This window comes from Cryptomeria japonica, chromosome 1 (genome assembly GCF_030272615.1).
Source record: "Cryptomeria japonica chromosome 1, Sugi_1.0, whole genome shotgun sequence".
In the NCBI taxonomy this organism is placed as follows: Eukaryota; Viridiplantae; Streptophyta; class Pinopsida; order Cupressales; family Cupressaceae; genus Cryptomeria; species Cryptomeria japonica.
Genome location: NC_081405.1, coordinates 614,028,326 through 614,051,048, shown reverse-complemented (window position 1 = coordinate 614,051,048; position 22,723 = coordinate 614,028,326). Strand labels below are relative to the sequence as shown.

The following is a 22,723-nucleotide window of genomic DNA, read 5'->3' as shown; positions in this document are numbered from 1 at the left end:
ATAAAAATGTATATTTTCTGAATATGCTTTTAACCGGAAAGCAATAAAGGCAACTAACATCTGCTCATAGCCATGACACAGATGCGAATAGCAGATTTATAATGAAGTGAATGAAGATAAGTAAAACACAGTTTAATTACCCACACCCAAGAAAATGTCCTTTCCAATAGATCAAAATGCTCTGGACTCTGATCGAGTCTCTCTCATGCCTCAAAGGACAAGGGGGATCAGAATATCCAAACAAAGAGCTAACAACACATTTCTTTCCAACATACAAATTATTTCTGAAATCAAAGTTTCAAAAATAAATGCATACATAGTTTAATGTAACAGAAAAGACAATGAAAGGTAATCACAAGAGAAACACAGTTCATTGTAATCAAAAGAAAATATTGACAAATCCACAGATCAACAAAATCTTCTTCATTCCATCAAAATGCCAAAATGTGAGCTCACAGACTCAATTTTTCTGAAAAATAAAACTGTGCAGTCCAGAAAACAATGTTGCCCCTTCTTTTTTACAGCAAAAAGATAAAAAAAGAACCCCTGCTCTTTTCCTTCATTACAAATATATAACCGCTTTTTTCTAAAGAGATTTTCAGTTATCAATAACTGATTCTTGAAAAGATTATTAATTAATCTTTTCTTTTATCTTTTATCTTCTTCCCGACAACTTTTTTTTAGTTTCAAATCTTTTATCTCAGAACTTTTAATAGACCCGTACTCAGAGATTAATAACTTTTGAATGCGATAATATTTTTCCAATCGCTTTGGTGAGGATTTAGAAAACTAGGTTTTCTAAAATATATCAAAAATTCAGCGCGATCTAATGGTTCAATTTATAGTTATGCTCCCCGCACCGAGACTGTTTTTTTGTCTCAGAATAAAGACTCGGAAAATTTGTGGTTACAGGTTGCATTAAAAAACTATGAACAATATACATGCCAATGTTATTGGATTATTGAACTTGCTGAATTTTGAACCCACACACTCTGAACTTTCATCTGATGAATTTCTGAATTCTAAATTCGAACCTTTGAAATTGAACCTGCGAACCCGAACTTTGAACTTTGAAACTTGAACTTGAACTTTGAACCTTGAACCTTGAACTTGCGAGGTTCAATCAGAAGGTTCAAAAACACAAACTACACCCACAGTATGCTTCATTGTTTGCTTTGTCTTTCCATTTTCCTGCGCGTTGAACCTGCGAACCTTGAACCTTGAACCTGCGAGGTTCAATTAGGAGGTTCAAAATTACAGACTTTGCCCACAATATGCTTCATTTATCACCTTGTCTTTATATTTGGCTGCGCATTGAACCTTTGAACCTTGAACCAAAGAAGGTTCAAAGTTCAAGTTCAATGACAAAAAAATACAAAGACTTTACACTCATTAAAATTTAAAACTAAAGCTGCGATACAACCCCCTCCGGTTGAACTTGAACTTTGAACTTGAACCCGAACTTTGAACTTTTTGAAAAGGTTCAATAGTTCAAGTTCAATGGCAATTGTTCCTTTGGGCTGCCATAGAAAAATCTGCATAACTTTTTACTGAGGGCTCCGTTTCTTGTGAAATTTTAACTGTAGAATAAATAAGCCAAGTAGAGCATAACTCAGAAATCATTTTTGCATAGGACACACAAGACTTGAGATTTAATTGTTTGGGCATATGGGTAACCCAAAAATAAAAGCATTAAAATCTCCCAGCGGACATGGAGTTTGGCCATATAAACTGGTCAGTTTGGAGAAAAAGAGGTGAAAATTATCTCTACAAAAAGATTTTGTGTCAAGTTTCATAGAATTTGAAAAATAATGATTTCTTTGTGACTGGCAGGTAGGGGATGTCCATGAGGGTCCTTGAAAGTTTTGAACAAAGGTGACCAACACTTTCAAAATCAAAACATTAGCAATAGCTGGTTTTTAGCTGATTATGAGGCTTTAGGCACGAGCAAAAATATAGGGGTAACACCTGCAAACCATGTTTTTGTCTTCCGAAAGTGAAAATCCATCAAGTTGTTCAATATAAACTTCCTCTTCAAGATCTCCATTCAGAAATGCACACTTAACATCCATCTGATAAACCTTGTAGTTCTTATGTGCAGCATAAGCAAAAAATAATCTCACAGCTTCAATCCTAGCTACCGGTGCAAAGGTTTCATCATAATCAATTCCTTCCTTTTGAGAATATCCTTTACAAACCAATCCAACTTTATTCGTCACAACTTGTCCATCTTCATTCAATTTATTCCTAAAAACCCATTTAGTTCCAATAACATTCTTATTTTTAGGTCGGGGAACTAAAGTCCATGTGTTATTCTTTTCTATCTGATCTAATTCTTCTTCCATAGCTTTCATCTAACATTTATCTTTACAAGCTTCTATTACTGATGCCGGTTCAACTTGAGAAATAAAACATACCTCATTAGCTGCCAACCTTCTTCTTGTCATCACTCCTTTGTTTTTGTCTCCAATGATTTGATCTTCCTAATGATTCAACCTTACATACCTAAGTGTCTTTTGATTTTCTGTTCCTTTGTCCTGATCTTCAGTTACTGTTGAATTTTCTGATACTACCGGAGTAACTGATTCAACATTTTGTTCCGGTGTAGGTGCTACCGGTTCAATTATGATCATTTCCACTGACGGTTCTCTCTCATAAATTCTGATTTGACTTCTGTTCTGCTCATCCACCTTGACATTTGTGCTCTCCACAATTCTTTGCAATCTTTTGTTATAACATCTATATGCTTTACTTTCATTAGAATAACCAAGAAATATTCCTTCATCACATCTAGGATCAAATTTTCCAATGGAATCATCTCTTTTGATATAACATTTACTACCAAAGATTCTAAAATACTTAACTGTCGGTGTATGACCAAACCATAACTCATAAGGTGTCTTACCGGTATCTCCTTTGATATGAACTCTGTTGAATGTGTATACTGCCGTGCTTACAACTTCTCTCCAGTAGACATGAGGCAAATTAGGTTCCATCATCATAGTTCTAGCTGCATCCAAGATAGTTCTGTTCTTCCTTTCCACAACTCCATTCTGCTGAGGTATTCGGGGTGCAGACAATTGTCTCCTTATCCCATTCTTCTTACAATAGCTGTTAAATTCACCAGATGCAAATTCTCCACCCTGATCTGATCTTAAGCATTTAATCTTCAATCTTGTCTCTGTCTCAACTTTAGCTTTAAAGATTTTAAACTTTTCAAATGCTTCAGACTTCTCCCTTAGAAAAGTAACCCATGTCATTCTTGAATAGTCATCAATGATTAACATGAAATATCTATCACCCTGAAAACTTTTGATTCTAGCAGGACCACACAAATCAGTATGAATAAGATCAAGAACATCATTAGATTTGTCTTGTATACTCTTAAAAGAAGTTCTGACTTGCTATCCCATTTGACATTCCTTACATACCGGATTATAGGGCTTTACAATCTTAGGTATATCTCTAACTGCCTTAGTAGAATTGATCTTCATAATGCAATCAAAATTCACATGACACAACCTCTTATGCCATAGCCAACTCTCATCAATTTGTGCAATCAAACATGTCTTCTCATCGGAGTTCAAATGAAATATATTACCTTTAGTCTATGTACTGGTTGCAATCTCCAATCCAGATCTGTTGATAATCTTGCATTTTCCATCCTTGAACTGTAATTGAAATCCCTTATCCACCAACTGTCCTACACTCAAAAGATTATGCCTTAAACCTTCAACATAATAAACATTATCAGTGTTATGCTTACCATCCAATGATATTGTTCCTCTTCCCTTGATCATGCATGCTTTGTCATCTCCAAATCTAACCAAACCACCATCAAATTCTTGCATAGATAAGAACTTCCTTTTATCTCCAGTCATATGATATGAACATCCACTGTCAATTACCCATTCATCCTTGTCTTCAATTTTAGTAGCAAGGGCCTTCTCTTCAGGTACCAGATCATGTTCCTTGATAGCCAAAAATACCCATTCCTTTCCATTGCTAGATCCACTAGCTGAACCTTGTGCCGGTTCATCATCAAAATTAGTCACACCTTCCTCATCCGCATAGTAACATGATTTGTCTTTGTTCCTCTTGTACTTATGCTTGTTCTAATAATCATGGTTAGGCCTAAAAGATCTTTTTGATTTCTCTTCAAATCTTGAATTCCTTTCAGGACATCTAGATGCAAAATGACCTATCTTATTACATGCAAAGCATTTAAAAGGTGATTTTCCTTCATACTTACTTCCTGCGGGTCCTTTAGGTACTCTTCTAGCAAATAAGGCTTCAAGTTGCTCAAACTCTTCATCTTCTTTCTTCATAACCTCTAGTTCTTTCACATATAAAGCTTTCCAATCACTCTTGCCAGTAGATGATGTAGATGCATGAAAAGAAGGTTCGGATTTTACAGCTCCAGAAGGTCCAAATTCCTCAAGCTCAAAAGCAGATAACTTCCCAACCAAAGTATCCCTATTAACAGAGGTGTTTGCCATAGTTCTCAACTCATTAATTGTAGTAGCCTTCATCTTATAAGCTGGTGGCAAAGCTCTCAGTACTTTAGAAACTATTTCATCTTTGCTTAGAGATCCACCACAACATTGAATTCCCCCCAAAACAATCTCATTAACTCTCTTCATAAAAGCAGTAATCCTTTCATCTTCTATCTTCAGGTTCTCATACCTCACCCGGTAACCATCAAGTTTAACAATTTTAACAGTAGGGTGACTTTCATTCAGAGTCTCCAATTTGTCCCATATAGCTTTTGTAGTTGATTTATTAGCTAGTCCCATTATTTGTTGATCAGAAAGTGCACACAAAAGGGCTTCTCTAGTTCTACAATCATTCTCAAGCTCCTTATCCAGGCCTGTTGGAGGAGGATTGCCAGATGTCAGATTAAAAGATGTTACCCATTTCTCAGTGATCTCCCAAATTTCCTTTCCAAGACATCTCAGATGAGTCTCCATCCAAATCTTCCATACCCTGTAATTTGTTCCATCAAGCCTAGGAATTTCTCTCTGGAAAACAACTGCAAATGTATTTGATGAACTTGAACTGCTAGATGCCATAGGATCTTCCTCAAGCAGTTAAGCTTCTGCAGAGAGGACTAGGCTCTGATACCAATTGTTAGATAACTCAAATAACCAGAGGACAACTGAGAGGGAGGGGGGGTGGGGGTGAATCAGTTGTCATTGGATTATAGAACTTTAAGCATTCAAAACCTTATTATCGGAACACATAAACTTAATACTGAAATGCATAAACCAAATACCGGAATAACTGATATAGCAATTAAACATAAATATAAATCACATAACAGTTACCATCCATCCAGAACACATGCCACCAAGATTTGTACGTGGATAACCCGGTAAAGGGAAAAACCACGGTGGGAAGCTTACCCACAGTCAGATAATACTTCTACAGTAAGTATGTGATTACAATATGAGGGGCCTGCACATGCAGGAAGGCCAAGAGCCTAGAGCGCACTACTAATCACAAAAGGAGCCTCACAAACTACAAAATAAATCCAGACTACAATCCAGAAAGAAGAGTGAACTACAAAGATAGCATCTCCTATGCCTGAGAACAGTTCCGGTTAAGCTCAGTACTGGAGGTCTTAAACCTCTTACACAAACCCAATTCGATCACCTATGATCGACCAAACCTTCTGCATATGATTACAACATTATTCGCACACAGATAATCCCATAACCTTGACCTGTATATACAAAGAGATCTTACATCATATTTACACCAACCCGGGACCTAAACAATTAGGTTGGCCACCTAAAAAATAATACAATAAATTCATAATATAAACCCACAATCCAATGATCAACCAAGTCGGCTTAGGCGGAAAACAATGTAAACCAATCATTAAATCCCGACGGTAACGCATCAGGAACTTCCTCCAACACATTACATAAACTGGTCCATAACCTAAATAGCACTGGACCCAAAATAGGTTGCCATAAACCAAATCCAACACCACCGATCAATGGGAACACAAACAAGATAACCAACAACATCCCGAAAGCCATCTAAAAGCCGCACCAACACCACTTATCATGTGCATCAAAAGATCTTCAACAAATCTCTGTCGGTAAAATCCTTACTGATAATCGAAAGGCTTACTAGAACAAATGATAGCTCCTGAGTCATCAAATCCCAAACCAACTGATCGTGATACACATCTGAATAGCATGAATGACAAATCCAAATCATTTCCACAAACCAAAGCATACCGGAGCATACTGGATCAATAGCATAATCCAACCACTCTACCAGAACCGACCGGAAACCGGTAAACAACCAAAACAGCTGGTGTTGCCATCAATGACTAAACATCAATGCAACACATAATCAATTCCTCCAAATTGCCAAGATTGTGTTCCTCTTGAGTCTTACCATCTTTGAGCCAAAGTTCTTGGGACTTTTTTTCCAAAGATATGTTCTCTTGCTTGTATTTTGTCAAGCTTTGCCATAATGATTTTTCATTATCGAAGGAGGTTTGATCCATGCCATGCAAAATAACTGTTTTGTTCAGTGATTGAAGGGCCTCCTTCACTTTTTCTTGAAAACGTTTATAAAGCCTTGGTGACTCCAATCCTTGAAGCAACCCTTAATGAAGATCAGTATTTTGGAGGGAGTGATTATCTTGGTACCCGTTGATGTGTTTTTTAGGCACATGCAAACACAAAATAAATACCCAAAAGTATCTTATCCTCTCTTGAACAAAGTTACTCAAATACTGAAGATTAGCTGAAGGATCACTTGAGGCAACTCCAAGGTTCTGATATGTCGGGTCATGATGTGTGGATAAACTCGTTTGTTTGATGTGATTATGTTGGAATCACAAAGGGACTTACGTTGAATACTTGAATTGCTGGAACTTAGATCTTATCTACTCGCTTGGATAAAAAAGAAAGAGCAAAAGGCATAGGGTTTGGGAAGTCTATTCTAATCCTAAGAATGCAAGAAAATGGGTGAATGATTCGATGGAATCCTACTGGGCGGGGTCTCACCATCAAACTTGAACAATTTGACACAAGCTCAGTGCAATCTTCTAAGGGATGATTCAATTATGTTCAAATCATTACCATCAAACATTGATCACCATTCAAGTTAATGCATAAACAATGGACGCATAAGAATTTGAAGTTAAGCTCATATCATTCTAGTTGACCACATAAGGCACACTTACAATCAGCAAGAGGCTAGTGGTACAGACTAAACGGATTCCACGCAAATGCACTCAACAATTTCTTCCACTCAATCTAATCAACATGAAAGTAAATTGAGAAGTAAAGACCATGCAAGTTGTTGAAGTAACAAATCAAATTTACCATAACTTCAATGAAATCAATTGCTCTTTACAACAAGGTTTGGCAACAATCTTTGCCTTCTCCTAATCTAACTTCTATTCTAATCTAGCTACCATCTTAGCTCTATTCACTATTCACTACTCTATTCACTAACTATTCTATTAACTATTCTCTTACTATTAACCTTTACAAATGAAGAGCTTGAGCCTTTTATAATGCTCTGAATACAATTCAATGGCTCAGATCAATGGTCGAGATTTTACAATGAAACCTTAATTAGGGTTTGTTACAACAAATTCAATTCTGGCCAATGAAATAATTGCAATATTTGGACATAACGGGGGTAGGTGCCTCAGAGTTTGTGCCATCATGGACGAGTTAGGTACATTGTATCCGGACGTACTGATGTGGAACTTCTTTGATTGGTGGAGGTAGTGATTGGGATCCCAGCTCTACTTGCTCTTGTAGACTTGATTTGTCATCATGAAAGGATGTTGAGAGATATCTCTTGATACTCAACATTTCAAGTTCGCTAAAAGTAGTGGTGATGGGAAGTATTGATGTAGCTGAGTCATTACTCCATCCTCGCTTGCTTGCCTTGGGGTGATTATATGACTTCTCCTTCGCACTCCTTTGATCTCTTCATGTCTCCATGGTGCGGTGAGAGTTGAGATTCGTCTTGGGCATTCTCGTGCTTGTAATTGAAGTTTTCTCCTTGAGGATATCTTCCTTGTATAGTGGTGTAGATCTTACAATCTTCCTCCTTTTGCTTTGCAATCACCATCCTTGATGGTTTTGCATTTGCTGTTGAAGTTTTCCTCTTGAGGACATCTTCTTGACCTTGACATTGAAATTTCCTCCTTACGACACTTGTTTTGATCCTCCTCCAATGTGATTTTCTTCATCTCTTTCTTCATCTCCTACAAAACAAACAAATGAGCATCAAACACACATGATATATACCTTCTATATAATCTCTTAATTTGATATGATTTCTGATTTTATGTGATTTGCAGGTTTGATAAGAGGAGGTCACTCTTAAGGGTGAGCAATGGAAGTTCTCTCAAACCTAATCCAATTCTGCCCTTCATGACTTCAGATTTGAATACCTTGTCATTCATGCAAGTGGAGGCATCAAATTAACTTGGAAGAAAACTCTACAAGCAATTTCGCTCCAATCTTGATGCACATGAAGTTCGCCCCAACTTGGATGCACATGAAGTTCGCTCCAACTTGGATGCACTTGAAGTTTGCTCCAATTTGCATGTACTTGAAGTTCGCTCCAATTTGCATGCACTTGAAGTGAAATTCAAATCAAAACCAAACTTGCTCTTAATCGCTTTACCTTGCTCTATTGACTCAAACCTTAGGTTTTTTAAACATTCATTCATGAAAACATGTCAAACTTACCTCATGGAAGGCCTAAAGGGAAAATTCGCTCCTATCAAAGAGCACATGAAGTGAAATTCGCTCCTCAAGAGGAGCACTTGAAGTTAATTTCAAATAAACACCTTAACTCTCCTTCAATCACTTACACTCACTTTCCCAACTCCAATACGTCTTAGCATGCTCAACATGAGGTCTTAGGAGGAATCTTGCTCTGAAACTTGAGCACATGAAGTTCGCTCCACAAGGGGTGCACTTGAAGTTTGCTCTAATAGTGATGCACTTGAAGTGGATTGAAACTTAACACTTAGTGTTGTCTTGCTCATTCTCCTTCATTCCATTTATTCAAGTTTGTTGAAACTAGGCTCAAGGTGCATTCTAGGAACAATTTCGCTCTCAACTAAGGGCACTTGAAGTAAATTTCGCTCCTCAAGAGGAGCACTTGAAGTAGCTTGAAAACACACTTTGGGTTGAATGCCTTAGTTTATGCCTATATATGTCAAAAGTCTTTAAAACGCACCTTGAATGTGACTTCGCCTTCAACCTAGGGAACTAGAAGTGAAATTCGCTCTGAGAGAATTTTGCTCCAGAAGAGGAGCACTTGAAGTAACCCTTACTAGCAATTCCTCTTCACTCTTCGTTTGAACTCATGATGGGCTTTACTCATGTGATCTAGACGTTACTGAAGGCTAACAAACTCACTCATTTCACACCTCACACAAGGATATCCACCTGACTCTTGGCTTCTTGACCATCTATACCTCTTCAATGCAAAGGCTAATAACTAAGGATTCTAATGCTATCCTAGAAAGCAGAAAAAAGTGGGGGTCCCCATTTGTAATGGGGTGATGTGTGAATACCTCACAACAATACCGTTTATCTTTGAGGATGACTACCACTAGGATTTCATCAGAGGAAGAATATTTGGTATTTTGAGCCACATAATTTCAAATTTGAAAGGTGAGAATATCAGAGTTTGTTCTAGAGAAATGGGGAGATGGTTCAATTGTGTAACAGTATGGGACTCTGGCTTCTTGACCATCTATACCTCTTCAATGTAAAGGCTAATAGCTAAGGATTCTAACGCTATCCTTGAAAGCAGAAAAAAGTGGGGGTCCCCATTTGCAATGGGGCGATGTGTGAATACCTCACAACAATATTGTTTATCTTTGAGGATGACTGCCACTAGGATTTCATCAGAGGAAGAATATTTGGTATTTTGAGCCACATAATTTCAAATTTGAAAGGTGAGAATATGGGAGTTTGTTCTAGAGAAATGGGGAGATGGTTCAACTATGTAACAGTATGGATCACACTTTCAACCAAACTTGATTGAGCTAGGAATGTAAGAGGGGTAATCTGTGTAGTCTTTATTTATTTGACAAAATTCTTTTCTTCAATTTGACCATGTGAAAGAGGTAGATTTAGGTTTAATGTCTACCAATTTCCCCATATCCTCAAATGCAAAAAATCCAGCTGTGATTTAAGGGTATGGGTAAACCACTTCTTTTTTGGTAGAGCAAAGAAAAGTGTTTTAAGTCCCCGCCTAAAAGAAAAACGTCTTTTGGTATTGAGTAAAAAATTGCCGACACTTGATCCCAAACCCCTTTTTCGGCCAGACACTCAATTGGCCCATATATGCAGAAAATTAAAAAACAAGGCTTGAAGAAAAGCTGTGAGTTTTGTAAAACGACTAATATGTGTAGTAACCATCATTTTGTAATGTCCCCTTTCTAGACAGTCATCTAAAGATATGTCGTTAGCCCGTTTTTCCATGGTCCCAAGGGCTAACTAGGACATAAGGGATCTAGGGGTATTTTGGTGTAGGCAATTTCATTTTGAGGCCAAACCGAGTTCATTTGAAGGGGTTTGTGAAGGACAAACTATTTATAGTAAGTCAGCTATAGGTAGTGATTCTGTATTTTTCAGTTTTGGATTTGGAGCGATTTGCTGAGATCTTTCCATTGAGCTATTGCACAGGGCTTTTTGAGACTGATTGATATTTTATTTTAATGCCCGAAGTTGATGTTGTATTTATAAAGCTAGGTTACTGGGTTCGGCCCCCTAGAACCCTGGTACTAGTCCGGTCCTCCTATGGTCCGGACGGGGTCCGTGATTCACAGGCCTGGTTAGGACCAGGTCGAACCCAAGGGTCTGACAGCCCAAAAATGGTTTTTTTTTTGCAAAATTTAATATTTTTTGAATTCCACCAGATAAAAAATTAAAATATAACCCTAAAAGTGAGTTTTAAAACATTAACTTGGCTCATTTCACACAAGCAACATGACTACAAGCAAAGGGGAAACGAAGATGTGGGATATAGAGCCAGAGCATACTGATTTGGATGCTTTCACTTCTCAGCTTGTTGAATTTGATGACTTAGATAGCGAGCAAACTTAAAGTGCAAGTGCAAGTGTAAGTGGCATTGGCATTGGCATTGATTCATCTAATGTGAATGTCAATGATGAGGAGGAGAATGAGGATGATGAATTGGAGAATCCATTTGATGATCAAACTTCAAATTGTTGAAAGTTGAAACAATGATACTTGAATATTTTATCATTTTGATATTAAACTTGATGTATATGATGTTATGGTATGATCATGATACTATGATTACAAGTTTATGTTGGTTTTGTTGTTTATATGATGCTATGTGACATGCTAATCTTAATTCATGCTTTATAGGCTGCATATATATATATATATATAATTTACATGTTTTTGTACTAACGAACCCAAACGAACCCAAACCCCTTTCAAAATTTTGCCGTACCGGCGTACCGATTCTTCGAACCCGAACCGGTGCCCGAACCCAAACTCGAACCGGCAACTTAGTTATAAAGTGACTATTAAATTAAAAGTACATGTTAATTATAAAGTCACTTTATTATTTTTAAGTTGTTTTGAAAAGTGTTCTTTCCTAGGCTGGACGATTCATGTGAATACATGGGCCTCAAATCACTTTAGGGAAAATTAATAAAATATTGTTATTGTTTAATCCCACATTGCATATGCTGAGAAATCGACCTCCAAGAGAGGATATTTATTTGCCTTCAGCTGGGACGTTCAGGCATGCTCGGCTGATATGATAATTTGTGAATTGACTGGAGAACTCATCTTCAAGGGTTTGTGAGGACGGAATCCCTCATGAATGACATTCTTCTTGCTGTTGCAAGATACGGTCAGAGGAATTAGTGGTGTTTCTACTTCAGGGAACACATTGAACTGAGATTGTAAGTATCTCTAGTTGCCATTTTTTGTCGAGTTTGGTATATTTGAAGCATTTCCAGATCAGATTGAAAGTCATTTTAAAGGGCTGTGACTGAGACTAAATTGCTGCTAGCTGCACTGCCCTTTCTTATTGCACAAAACCATCAATTTTTGGAAGCATATGTCTACCGTACAGTTCTGAGCCTATTTGGGAAGGGATCAAACAAGTCTGAAATCCAACTAGGGGGGCTGCACATTCCCAAAATCTGCTACAGGTGTGCTGTTCAGCCCAGAATTGACTTCAGCAGCAACATACGGATCTGAAACTGAACCCAAGGGTTTCGTACAAGCCGGAAACTAGCTGGAAGTGGGTCTCAATGTCTGCGAGTCAGCTGAAGGTGTCATACAGGGTTGAGAAAAAACAAGGTGACATCATTCAAGTCTGAAAAGCATTGGAAAGGGACGGTATCAGTCTGAAACCACTTGAAGAATGCCATACAAACCTGGGAGAGTGCCATACCACTGCTGTTCTTACATTTAATGGTTGGCACAGTGACTGGAACAGCGTTTTTGGTATGCAATCACATTGTAATGACATCATTAACTAGGGAAACTTAGTAGAAATCTGCTGTTGATGTATTTCAGATTTATGTCCTTAGAAACTGAGAATATATATTTGGATTTGGTTTCTTTATACTGCTGCTGTTAATTTAATAAGTTGTATTACAAATAATTTTGTGTTGAATCAACTCAATATCCATTCACAACCATTGCAAGTTCAGAACAAAACCAAATCAGAAAACTTAGTCATCAGCTTGCAGGCAAACTGTTTGACAAAATTACAGAGAGTGGGAAAGACAAATAAAAAATGGCTAGCAAGGGGCATCTTACACATTTCCACTTTAACTGACAATGGAGACCACAAAATTCCCATGCCGCTAGAGGCTCCATTAGTATCCACTTAAAGTCCCTGCCACCTTTTTTAAGTCTTGATTAGAGGGGCAGCTTGATTTCATTTCAGCTTTGTTTCTTGAAGTAGAATCAAGTCTGCCTTTTGGTCTTTCAATTGACACCTCACCAAGCATTGTTTGTTAAAGGTGTTTAAGCACAGCTAATATTCCAAAATAGGATCTTCATTGATTTTGAGGAGGGGATTTTGTACTCTTCAATCTTAATTTGAATTTCAATTATTGTTGAACCCCAAAATTATTTTTGCATTATTTTTTTCTTTTACATATTTCCTCTCTTTCCCTTCAATCCATAGTTGGCTTTTGTCAGTGATGATTCACTTTGAGAGATGGTGAGTAATCAATTCTACGTTGGCTAATTTGTTGTCTTCTCCTTGCATATCTTCATCCAAATGCAATATCTCCATATCTGCTGCCTCTAGGATATCATTTTCCAAGTTGAGGGTAAAAGTAAAAACATTATTCAGATCAGAAGCACCTCTTGGCATTGAAGACGGTGCTTTGTTTGTGGGCTATTTCTTTTGCCAAAACCATTTCATTTTTCTAAAATGCGGACAGAATATCTTGGCATGACATTTTTATGTCAATGGAAATATCTGGGAGAGCTTTCAATTTGAGTTTTTTGCTACCAAGGTCCAGAGGCAGATTCTAAAACAATATAAGTTGGGAGAGGATTTGAAATGTCAATTTTGAGATAGAGCATAGCATGGATTAATGCATTGCTTTTCAAGGCATTATCATCCACCATTTGGAACTCACCCAGTGAGTTTATTTAGATAACATCAAAATATCCCAATATTTAGCTGGTAAATTATAAAGATGGATCCATAAGAAGTTCTCATCAAACTACAATTTTCTGGGATGACTGCCAATTTGGCTATGGGCCTCTATTAAGAAGTGTTTACTTGACTTTTGCGTTAGGGTAAAATAAGGTGAAAAATCCTTTTGGCAAGAAAAGAAAATTGAAATTAATTGCTGCACCCGAATTTGACAAAATGCAATCTGTTAGTGTGCCATATGCAAGCCATAAATTGAAGAAGTTAGCATTGAGACTAGTGGATTGAGGGGGTTGGATTTTATCATCAACGATCGTATGCAACTAGTTGATGCTAATATCAAAAGTCTTGGGATATATCTTGTGAGAATCGGTATGGAAGTCTAGATTTGGTCAAAGGGATAGCGTGGCCCCAGTTGCCACCTTACTGATTCCTCTGATACCGTCTCCTTCAGATCTACCTTTCTGCCATGCATCCCTCTATTTCATTTCTTCATGCCATTTCACTCATCTTTGCTCCTGTGCACTTCTTCGCTCCTTTGCGCCCTTGTTGTTCATTTCAATCCTCTCAAATTTTATATAAAATATATCCATCTTCAAATCGTTTGTTTTTGATTACTTTTGTAGGGAGGGGGCCTTGAATCCTCACAAAACAACAAGATTAGAGAGCAACAACACAACCACTGACTTCAGACAGCTAGACATCCAGAAAGTTCAAAAAACAGCTCTCAAAAGTAATAAAAAACAAGCATACCAACATAACTAAACATAATAATCCTGTCCAGCCACCTTCTATCCATAACATGGGTACTAGCAAATAAGTATAAAGAGTCCATGATCATATCAGAAAACTTAATTCTAATAGAAACCCCTAACATACGGCATGCAAGCCTATTCATATAAAAGTTTATAGAAAAACTAAGATGGACTGCTTCCAAGATAAACATAGACTGAAAAGGACACCAGTATAGCTGCATCCTAGTCATCCTTGATGAGATTCTAGTCCTGCTCCAGCCGCTACATCTGTTCATCCCATATCTCAGGGTACATTGAGTCCTCTTTGTGCTCCTCCTCCTACAGGTTGCCATCCTTGCCTAGCTTTTTAGCTTTTTTCTTTATCCTGCTTTGTCTCAAGACAACCCCCCTGGCCGCTTTCCACATAATACCATCAGTAATAGCACATAGGGAATTTAGGGTCTTTCCCATTAGCTGATATCCTTGCCTATATTCCTCCACTTTCGCTTCAAGGTTCATGACCTTAACTTGCAGATCAAGTATCTGATTTTGCTGTTTTTTGGCACTGTAATTCTCCTTATCAATAGGAGTGTCCTGAGAGCAAGGCACCATTTCCACATCCTCAAGAAAATTTGGAGGCAGGGAATTTTGTTCTGAGTCCTCCTTGTCCTCCAAAGAATTGCTCAATCCATCCGAATCCTCTAGAATTGCTCAATCCATACAAATCCTCCTTACAATTCTCCTCTTGTTCCTTCTCTTCCACTTGAAATTCCTCATCCTCTGTATCCTCATTAGAGGAGTCATCATCATCATTTGGGGTGAACTCAGCTGGTTCAGGGGAGGCATCTTTGGTTCCAATTTTGACTCTCTTATCTTTAGCTAGGAGGCGAGTCAACCTATGTTCACCAGAGCTACCCTCCTCCTTTTCATGTGGGTCATCCTCTTGCTCCTCAGAATCATGTAAATCAAGCTCAATTGTGATGTTTTTTTTGCTAGAATCCTTTTCTAACTTTCTAGCTTTAGCAGGTCTGTTTTTAGGGGATTTTGACTTTCTTTTATCAAGGTTGGTTTTGAGCAGGGCCACTTCTAGGGCTTTGGGTTCTAGCTCGACAGGGTTTTTTGCCTTTAGATTTTGCAATAGGGGTGTTCTCATTCGAAGGCAGGGTGTTAGTTTCAATAAGCTCGATTATGATAGAAGAGCATTGGGCCTCATTTTTTTGCTTAGAATTCCTAGGAAGGGTAAGCAAACGGCTACGATGGGGGGAATGGTCAAACGCATAGTTGGACTACTCGCTGAAAACTCGGCGAGTAGTTAAAAACTTGCGAGTTTTTCTTCAGGGCGAGTTTTTATGACTTTTACTTGCCATAAAAATGCACCAAGTTCTTGGGAAAAACTCGTTGAGTTCTTGGCGAAACTCGGCAAGTTTTTTATAAAAAAGCTTGGCTGCATTAAAAAAAGAGGTCCAAACATGTCAAAAAATTATCTATTTTTTTTTTCAAGTCAGTCTCATTCTCTTCATCAAAATATATAGATGAAATATAACATTTAAGTATTGAAATGTGACTTATACTTTCAGTTATATTTCATGTATATATTGGCAGGATGTTTGAGAGTGGTTTTCGATCTCTAGGAGTTATAATGCAAATTCTAGGTTTTAGATCTTTTAAATTTTCAGATAGTCAAATTTCAATAATCAGTATGCTCCTATCAACATTCTCTCGCTCTCTCGATCTCACTCACTTTATTTGCCCCGAATTTTAGACCTATCTATCTCCCTATCACTCTTCCTCTATCGCCCTCTCTACCACTCTCCAGCTCACTCTCTCCTCTCTCCCCCAAGATCTAGACCTATCTCTCTACCCCTCTCTTTCTCACCCTCAGACCCCGGCGAGGGGTGCTACCCTCAACCTAGTTTTATTTTGCAGATGCTTGGTGGCAAAGTTGGGGTGGAAATACCCCAAATCTCAAAAAATTTGTCCTCAGAATCTTATGCTAACCTTGTAGTTCATCTAGTTGTGAGCGCAATTGGAGATTGTTTGAGGCCATCCACACGAAGAAGAGGAGCAAGTTAACTCAAAAATGCCTCAATGACCTTGTCTTTGTGCAATATAATCTTTGGTTGCGCATAAGGTAGAGGAAGCATCAGTTGGTCCAATTGATTTGGATGATATAGATCCTTACAGTGATTGGACATCGCAGGAGCAGCCTCCATTGTTTATAGAGGATGACATCAATGATTTGGAGAGGCAGGCTACGAAGGAGGGGGGTGGATTTGGTTTCACACTGGATGACATTGAGGAGGATGAGGAGGATGAGTCATTGCCAGTGCCAGGTGCAGCTAGAGGCAGAGCTACATCTAGGATGGAGGATGAGCCACAACTTGAGCCATTCATATCGAGTGAGGAGGCACAATCACGCCCACAACAGACTTCTAGGACTAGACCCTCTAGTTCTACCTCCACCCTAGTTTTTACTAGAGTTGGGAAGAGGAAGATGTAATTGTATTGATTTATTTACTTTTAGTTCTGCAAAAACTATTTACTATTTTGCTTCCAGCCATCAACATTCCTCATGAGGATGCAATTTTGTACCCACTTTGCGTTTAAATTTATCTAGACTCAGCTTGTTTCTTTTGTGTTCTCATTTATTGACTCATGGGATGCGTCTTCTCATTGAATTTTGCAAAAAAAAAATGCATTTCTAATTAAATTTAAGCAATTTTTTAAGTTCCCGAGTTTTTTGCCAAGTATTGGTTGAGTTTTTCCTGAGTTTTCTTTTCAAGGCTTAGCGAGTTTTTGGTTTTGGTGAGTAGTTCAACTATGGTCAAACACATACTTGTACATAATATAGATAAGCCCTTGGTGGAGCGACAGGTTAGCACCATTAGAAATACTAGTAGATAGCAAAGTAAAGAGAAAATAAGGCAAATTAATACTATTGCCATGCCTAATATGGTTCAGGATAGGAAAATGGTAGCCATGCACAGTAGTGTAGTAGCCTTCTAAGGTAAAGTACTTCATAACAAAATAACTCACAATAGCATAGGGTTTAGGGAGGACAAAACGACCATACCCATTCTGCACCACCATCAGTTTCTATCCCTTCTCAAAAAATTTCTTCATGTAGTGCTTGTAATTAGCGGAGCTTCTTTTCTTAACTTTCTTGCCCTCGTTCCTCAACCCAGTCACCTCCACAATAAGCTCCGGCGAGACGACAAAGGAGATGTGGCCAACTGAGACTTCACCATTCTGCCATGAGTTGCAGAACCTCGATGAAAGTGCTCTGTTATAGCCCTTCATAGATAAGAAAAGGGGCGTCATCCCCGCTTTGTGGAAAAGGTCCCACATCTCTTCGTTTTTTTGAAGCTCCTTCCAACTTTTTGGCTCCGTCCTCTTCAAAGGGCCTCCCATTTCAAGAAACTGAAGCACAGTAGTTTGGCAAGATGTCTGAAAGTGACACAGAGAAAAGCTACCGCTCGAAATTCTAACCCCACTAGATGAAAAACACTTACCAAAAAGGCTATCTTTAAAATGATCTTCACCGCTGTCCCCACAGGTGAAAGGACATCTCGCATCGTGGGAAATCTTGCCAATATGTGATATACAACTGCCGCCTTTCCATTGAATAATTTCCCCACCCTTAGTAATTAAGGCCAAGTGGTGGAGAAAAGGCTCTGTACTACTGACCTCAAAAAAGGAATTAATATCTTTCGTGCCATCATATATCCTAGTAGGCGTCCAGCACAACCCCCACAATAACCACCAAGTCAGTATCTTGGTCATCATCCAAGTCATCCCCCTAATTTGAATTTGAAAAAGGTTGGCACCCATTTTTAAAACGACAAAGGAAAGAAAAAAAGCAACCACATAAAACAGTTAACTACAGAGACAAAGTCATTCAAGTATGACTTAGTCCTTTCCTTCGCCAAGATATTTTTTAGCCCGAGCACTGTTCTGTTCTCTAAAAATATGTTGGACCTTAACTTTGTGAAATAGGCCCATCAGCCTTTTACTTTCTTCCACAACATTTTTAATTTCCCAGGGGGTGTTTATCTTTCCATTCAAACAATCCACAATTAGTTTGGAGTCACCTTCCAGGATGACATTTTGACAGTTTAAATTATAGCTTCGCCAAGATATTTTTTAGCCCGAGCACTCTTCTGTTCCCTAAAAATATGTTGGACCTTAACTTTGTGAAATAGGCCCATCAGCCTTTTACTTTCTTCCACAACATTTTTAATTTCCCAGGGGGTGTTTATCTTTCCATTCAAACAATCCACAATTAGTTTGGAGTCACCTTCCAGGATGACATTTTGACAGTTTAAATTACAGAGGCGCCTGAGCCCTTGCCAGGCAGCAATTGCCTTTTATTAGATCCTCTTCCCAAATTCACACGGTAGCCTTCTACCAAATGACCCTTTCAGTTTCTGATGATGCCTTCCGCTCCAAATAAGCCAGGGTTTCCTTTAGAACAGCCATTAAAGTTGCATTTGAGCTAACCATCATCCGGAGGGGACCAAAGGCAATCATTTCTTAAGATCAGTTTATGCCAGTTCAAGTTAAGAAAATTATGGGTGATTCCCCATTGTTGTTTTATCCTTAAATCTAGCAAGCTCGTCATAACCTTAGAAGTCCTGAAGGAAGCAACATTTATATTCTCTTTAATCTGCTGTTTAATGATGTGGAACAAAACTTTACTGTTACAAGCTTCCTCTCTGAATATCCTATTGTTACATTCCTTCCAAATATTCCATGCAATAAAAGCAGGAATTTGGAGCCAAAGATTTCTGAAAAATTGGGTGTGTGAAAGGACTATGACTCCATTGCTCCATGAGGTCTTTCAATCTCCTCGGGAAGGTCCACATAATCGTAAGATCAACAAGCGGCTCATCCCAAACCTCCCTTGCAAATTGGCAATGTAGAAACAAATGATCAATACTCTCAAGATCCCAGCAACATAGGATACACCTGTTGACGATTGAGAAGCCTCTTTTATTTAGATAGTCAATAGTCAAGGTTTTTTTTTTTTTTTTGATCAGTAAAGGCAGAGCCAGATTTATAGTCAAGATTTTACCATAAACAGTAACCCACCAAAAACAGTTGATTTTTGGAATGAGGCCTTTCACCCATATCCTCTTCCAGGGTGGAGACTAAAGATTAGGCCTCTTCCACCATTTGGCTTATGTTAGCATCTGAGATATTATTGTTATTCGACACATGATCCATAAGGTTTCTCCATTTAACCTGATCCCACCGCCACGAGAGGTAGCCATGTACAAAGGTGCCACAGCACTGAATTAAGATCTTTTTAACTGAATTGAATTGGTTCATATCAGAGATGGCTTTGTCTTTCAACCAAACATCTTTCAGATCTCATCTTTGTTTCCTGTATCAGGAGAATATCCATTTTTTGATCCAGCAGCATACATTTCGGCATGTGTTGTTTCACAGGGCTATTTAAGCCCCTCACGTTCCAAGATAGAATCTTCAAATCGTCTGTTATTAATAATTATTATCTTTTTTCCTTTCACTTTTAATAGTTTTCAAGTATAAAGATTTTCTTGCATGTTTATCTTGACATTTTTTACTTGATGAGATGGGAACTCGAATTGATGATTTGGAAAAGAGTATTGAAGATCTTACAAAGGAAACAGCAGAGGTGGTTCCACCTTCTGATTCTTTGTCACCTTCTGATCAGAAAGACACTAGCTGAGACACTGGCTGATGCAGTTAATGGGAGTCCAATGTAAAGGATACCAAATGATTTTTGCAGTTCTTCTAGTTTTGAAATTAATTCTGGTAACTTGGATAGTGTTTCCACATTTATGTAAAAGCACTGTTAACTTGAAATAGTATTTCTGGATTGTAAAGCCTTGCCTGAGCAGGCGTGGAACTCTTACACAGGATTCTGGTTATTTCATGATATTTATATTTTTCATTTGATTGTATTAATGAATAATGTAGCGATGGTGTTTACTTTCCAGGTGGCTAAAGTTTCTTTTACGTAGTCACCTTTATTAAATCATGGTATTGTATTATTCTCTACAAACAGATATCTACTGAATTTGAATATGGATTGAATCTGAATTTATATGCAAGCTCCTCTTCTTTAGGGACAGGTCTGGAACTTAATGGCCACCCTTGCATGTCAGTGTGAAATTTATGACAGTTTGTTTTCTATTTGAGCTTTTAATTTGTCCTAGGAAAATCGTTAGTCGTTAGTGTCAAATTTTATATGAAACGAAGGCATTGCATTACATTCATATGAATGTATAAATATGGTTTAAGAAATTTTATTGACACATATTTGAAGATTTCAAATTATTGCATAAGGGAATTATTTTTTGAGAAGAAATACTTTGAAGATAAAATAAGATATTTTAACTTATTGAAGAAGATATATATATGTTGTGCCCTCAATGCCAATGAGCTGCAAAAAGATTTGGATGCTCTAGGTACACGAATAATCAACCTCTGGCTTAGTGACAATGACTGAAGGGTATATATAATATATTCTGCAAAAATTTTCTGGTGCAGGATCCCAGCCTCATCCATATAGAGCATTGGGCCTTTGCATTCAGCAAGACTTGATCTCCAGTGGGTTTTTTTTGAGCCACGAAATGGCAAAAGGCCACTTGACTGAAGATATATATTTAAATTTTAACTTGTTTAGATATCAGTTCAATGTACTAATTAAGATACACATTGACTGTCTTGCCCAAAACTGCATGTGTCTGAATGTTGTCCAACTTCTCTACATACAAGATCATCAATCAACTTTGATCTTGAAATTTAAGGTTTGACAAATGAATGAGATAAAATATTTTGAAAAATTGAGGTACACACTATTAAAATTTATGGTCCACTTTATATTTTAGTTGTAAAATTTAGGGCTATATAAAACCTTTAAAACAGGTCATAGACTGTCAATTTTCAGGCCTGGTTGGTGGTATTCTTTATGTTGCATGGCAATCGTGAAGAATGTTGTAATAACATCGATGGTATTTTATGCCCCAGTCCCACAAATACCATATGTTCACTGTTTTAAAGGGACCAAGCATAGGATCCAGCATCCAGGTTTACTGTATTTAGTTGAAAAATAAAAATAGTTGCAGAGTTAGGGTTTGCAACTATAAACCAACAAAAGTCAAATAAATCACTTCAAACTTTAAATTGAATGAGCTCCGGGGTGCAAGAATCAAGAAGAGAATATTATTAGAAACCTAAAAATATGGAAGATACCACTGAAATGAAAGTAGACATAGAACTAGACATGTTCGTGGGACTAACTTGATCTGTAAAGCTGAGTTGTCCCATCTATAGATTGTAGTATAATTTTATAGATTGAACTAAAGTATAATTCATAAAATATTCAATTCAATATCCAAATGCAATAAAACAACTACGAAAAAAGAAAAGAGACTTGATGAATAAGGATGTATTATAAGGATGCCTTGGTGAGAACATGGGAAAAATATGTAGATGCCATTGAAGAAGAATACTACCAGGTGTAATATTATGATGATAAATATAAATTTTTGGGGCAATTGAGACTAGAGGTTGAGAACAAATGATGTGAGATTATATGATTGCATTTCGTGCCATGTTTGCTGGTACACATGGTAAGGTATACAGTCCCCAAATACAACAGGTTGTACATATGTTTGATATATATATATTTAAAGTATTAGTCACATGGTTATTAGTCCAAGAAGGAATGTAAGGGAGGATCACGGAAAAAACTATTATTGATATAAAAATTTTTAGAAAATTTTAAATTACTTCAGGATATGAAGTCATAAAGTCCGATAGCTGTGGCCTTGCCCAACTGTGAGCAGTTCTTGGTATCACGGATGCCATCATTGTGGATGTTGGTTTTTGGTTCACAATTTGTTCCATATTTTGTCCAGTCATCCTTGTTGAAATTCCTTTGTTGACTTATTTTACTTTTGGATTCTGTCAAGATGCTTCTTCCTCTGAAATTCATGTCTTCAGATTGTATCGCTTCCCCAAACACAAAATCTCTTTTCAAACGAATGCATGTTAGGCAACGCTACTGGCAAGGGGTTGGCTTGCAATCTCCGGTCTACAACTCTTGTTCTTGCCCAGTCAGGATATCTCCCTTTGCCAATGTACACGCCTAATTAAATTTCTCAATCTCACTATCTCACATGTCCATTGCTTACCAATTTGTATTCTTTCCATTCTTTTACTTCGATGACCAACTTTTCTTTGCTCATCAATCTGCCTAACTCTTTCTTTTGTGAGATATCCCATGCCACAATCTCTTGAATTTGCCATCACTATTATCTCCA

The 22,723-nt window shown here is 37.6% G+C and overlaps 1 protein-coding gene across 1 annotated transcript in view; it reads left to right on the top strand.

Annotated features, from left to right (window-relative positions):
• Positions 1-20,506, top strand: part of LOC131049410 (heat shock factor-binding protein) — a 43,639-nt gene extending 23,133 nt beyond the window's left edge. Inside the window, exon 5 of the mRNA XM_057983461.2 lies at positions 19,997-20,506. Coding sequence (XP_057839444.2) covers positions 19,997-20,121 — 125 coding nt within the window. The 3' untranslated portion in view covers positions 20,122-20,506. The remainder of the gene's footprint in view (positions 1-19,996) is intronic.
• The last annotated feature ends 2,217 nt before the right edge of the window (positions 20,507-22,723 follow it).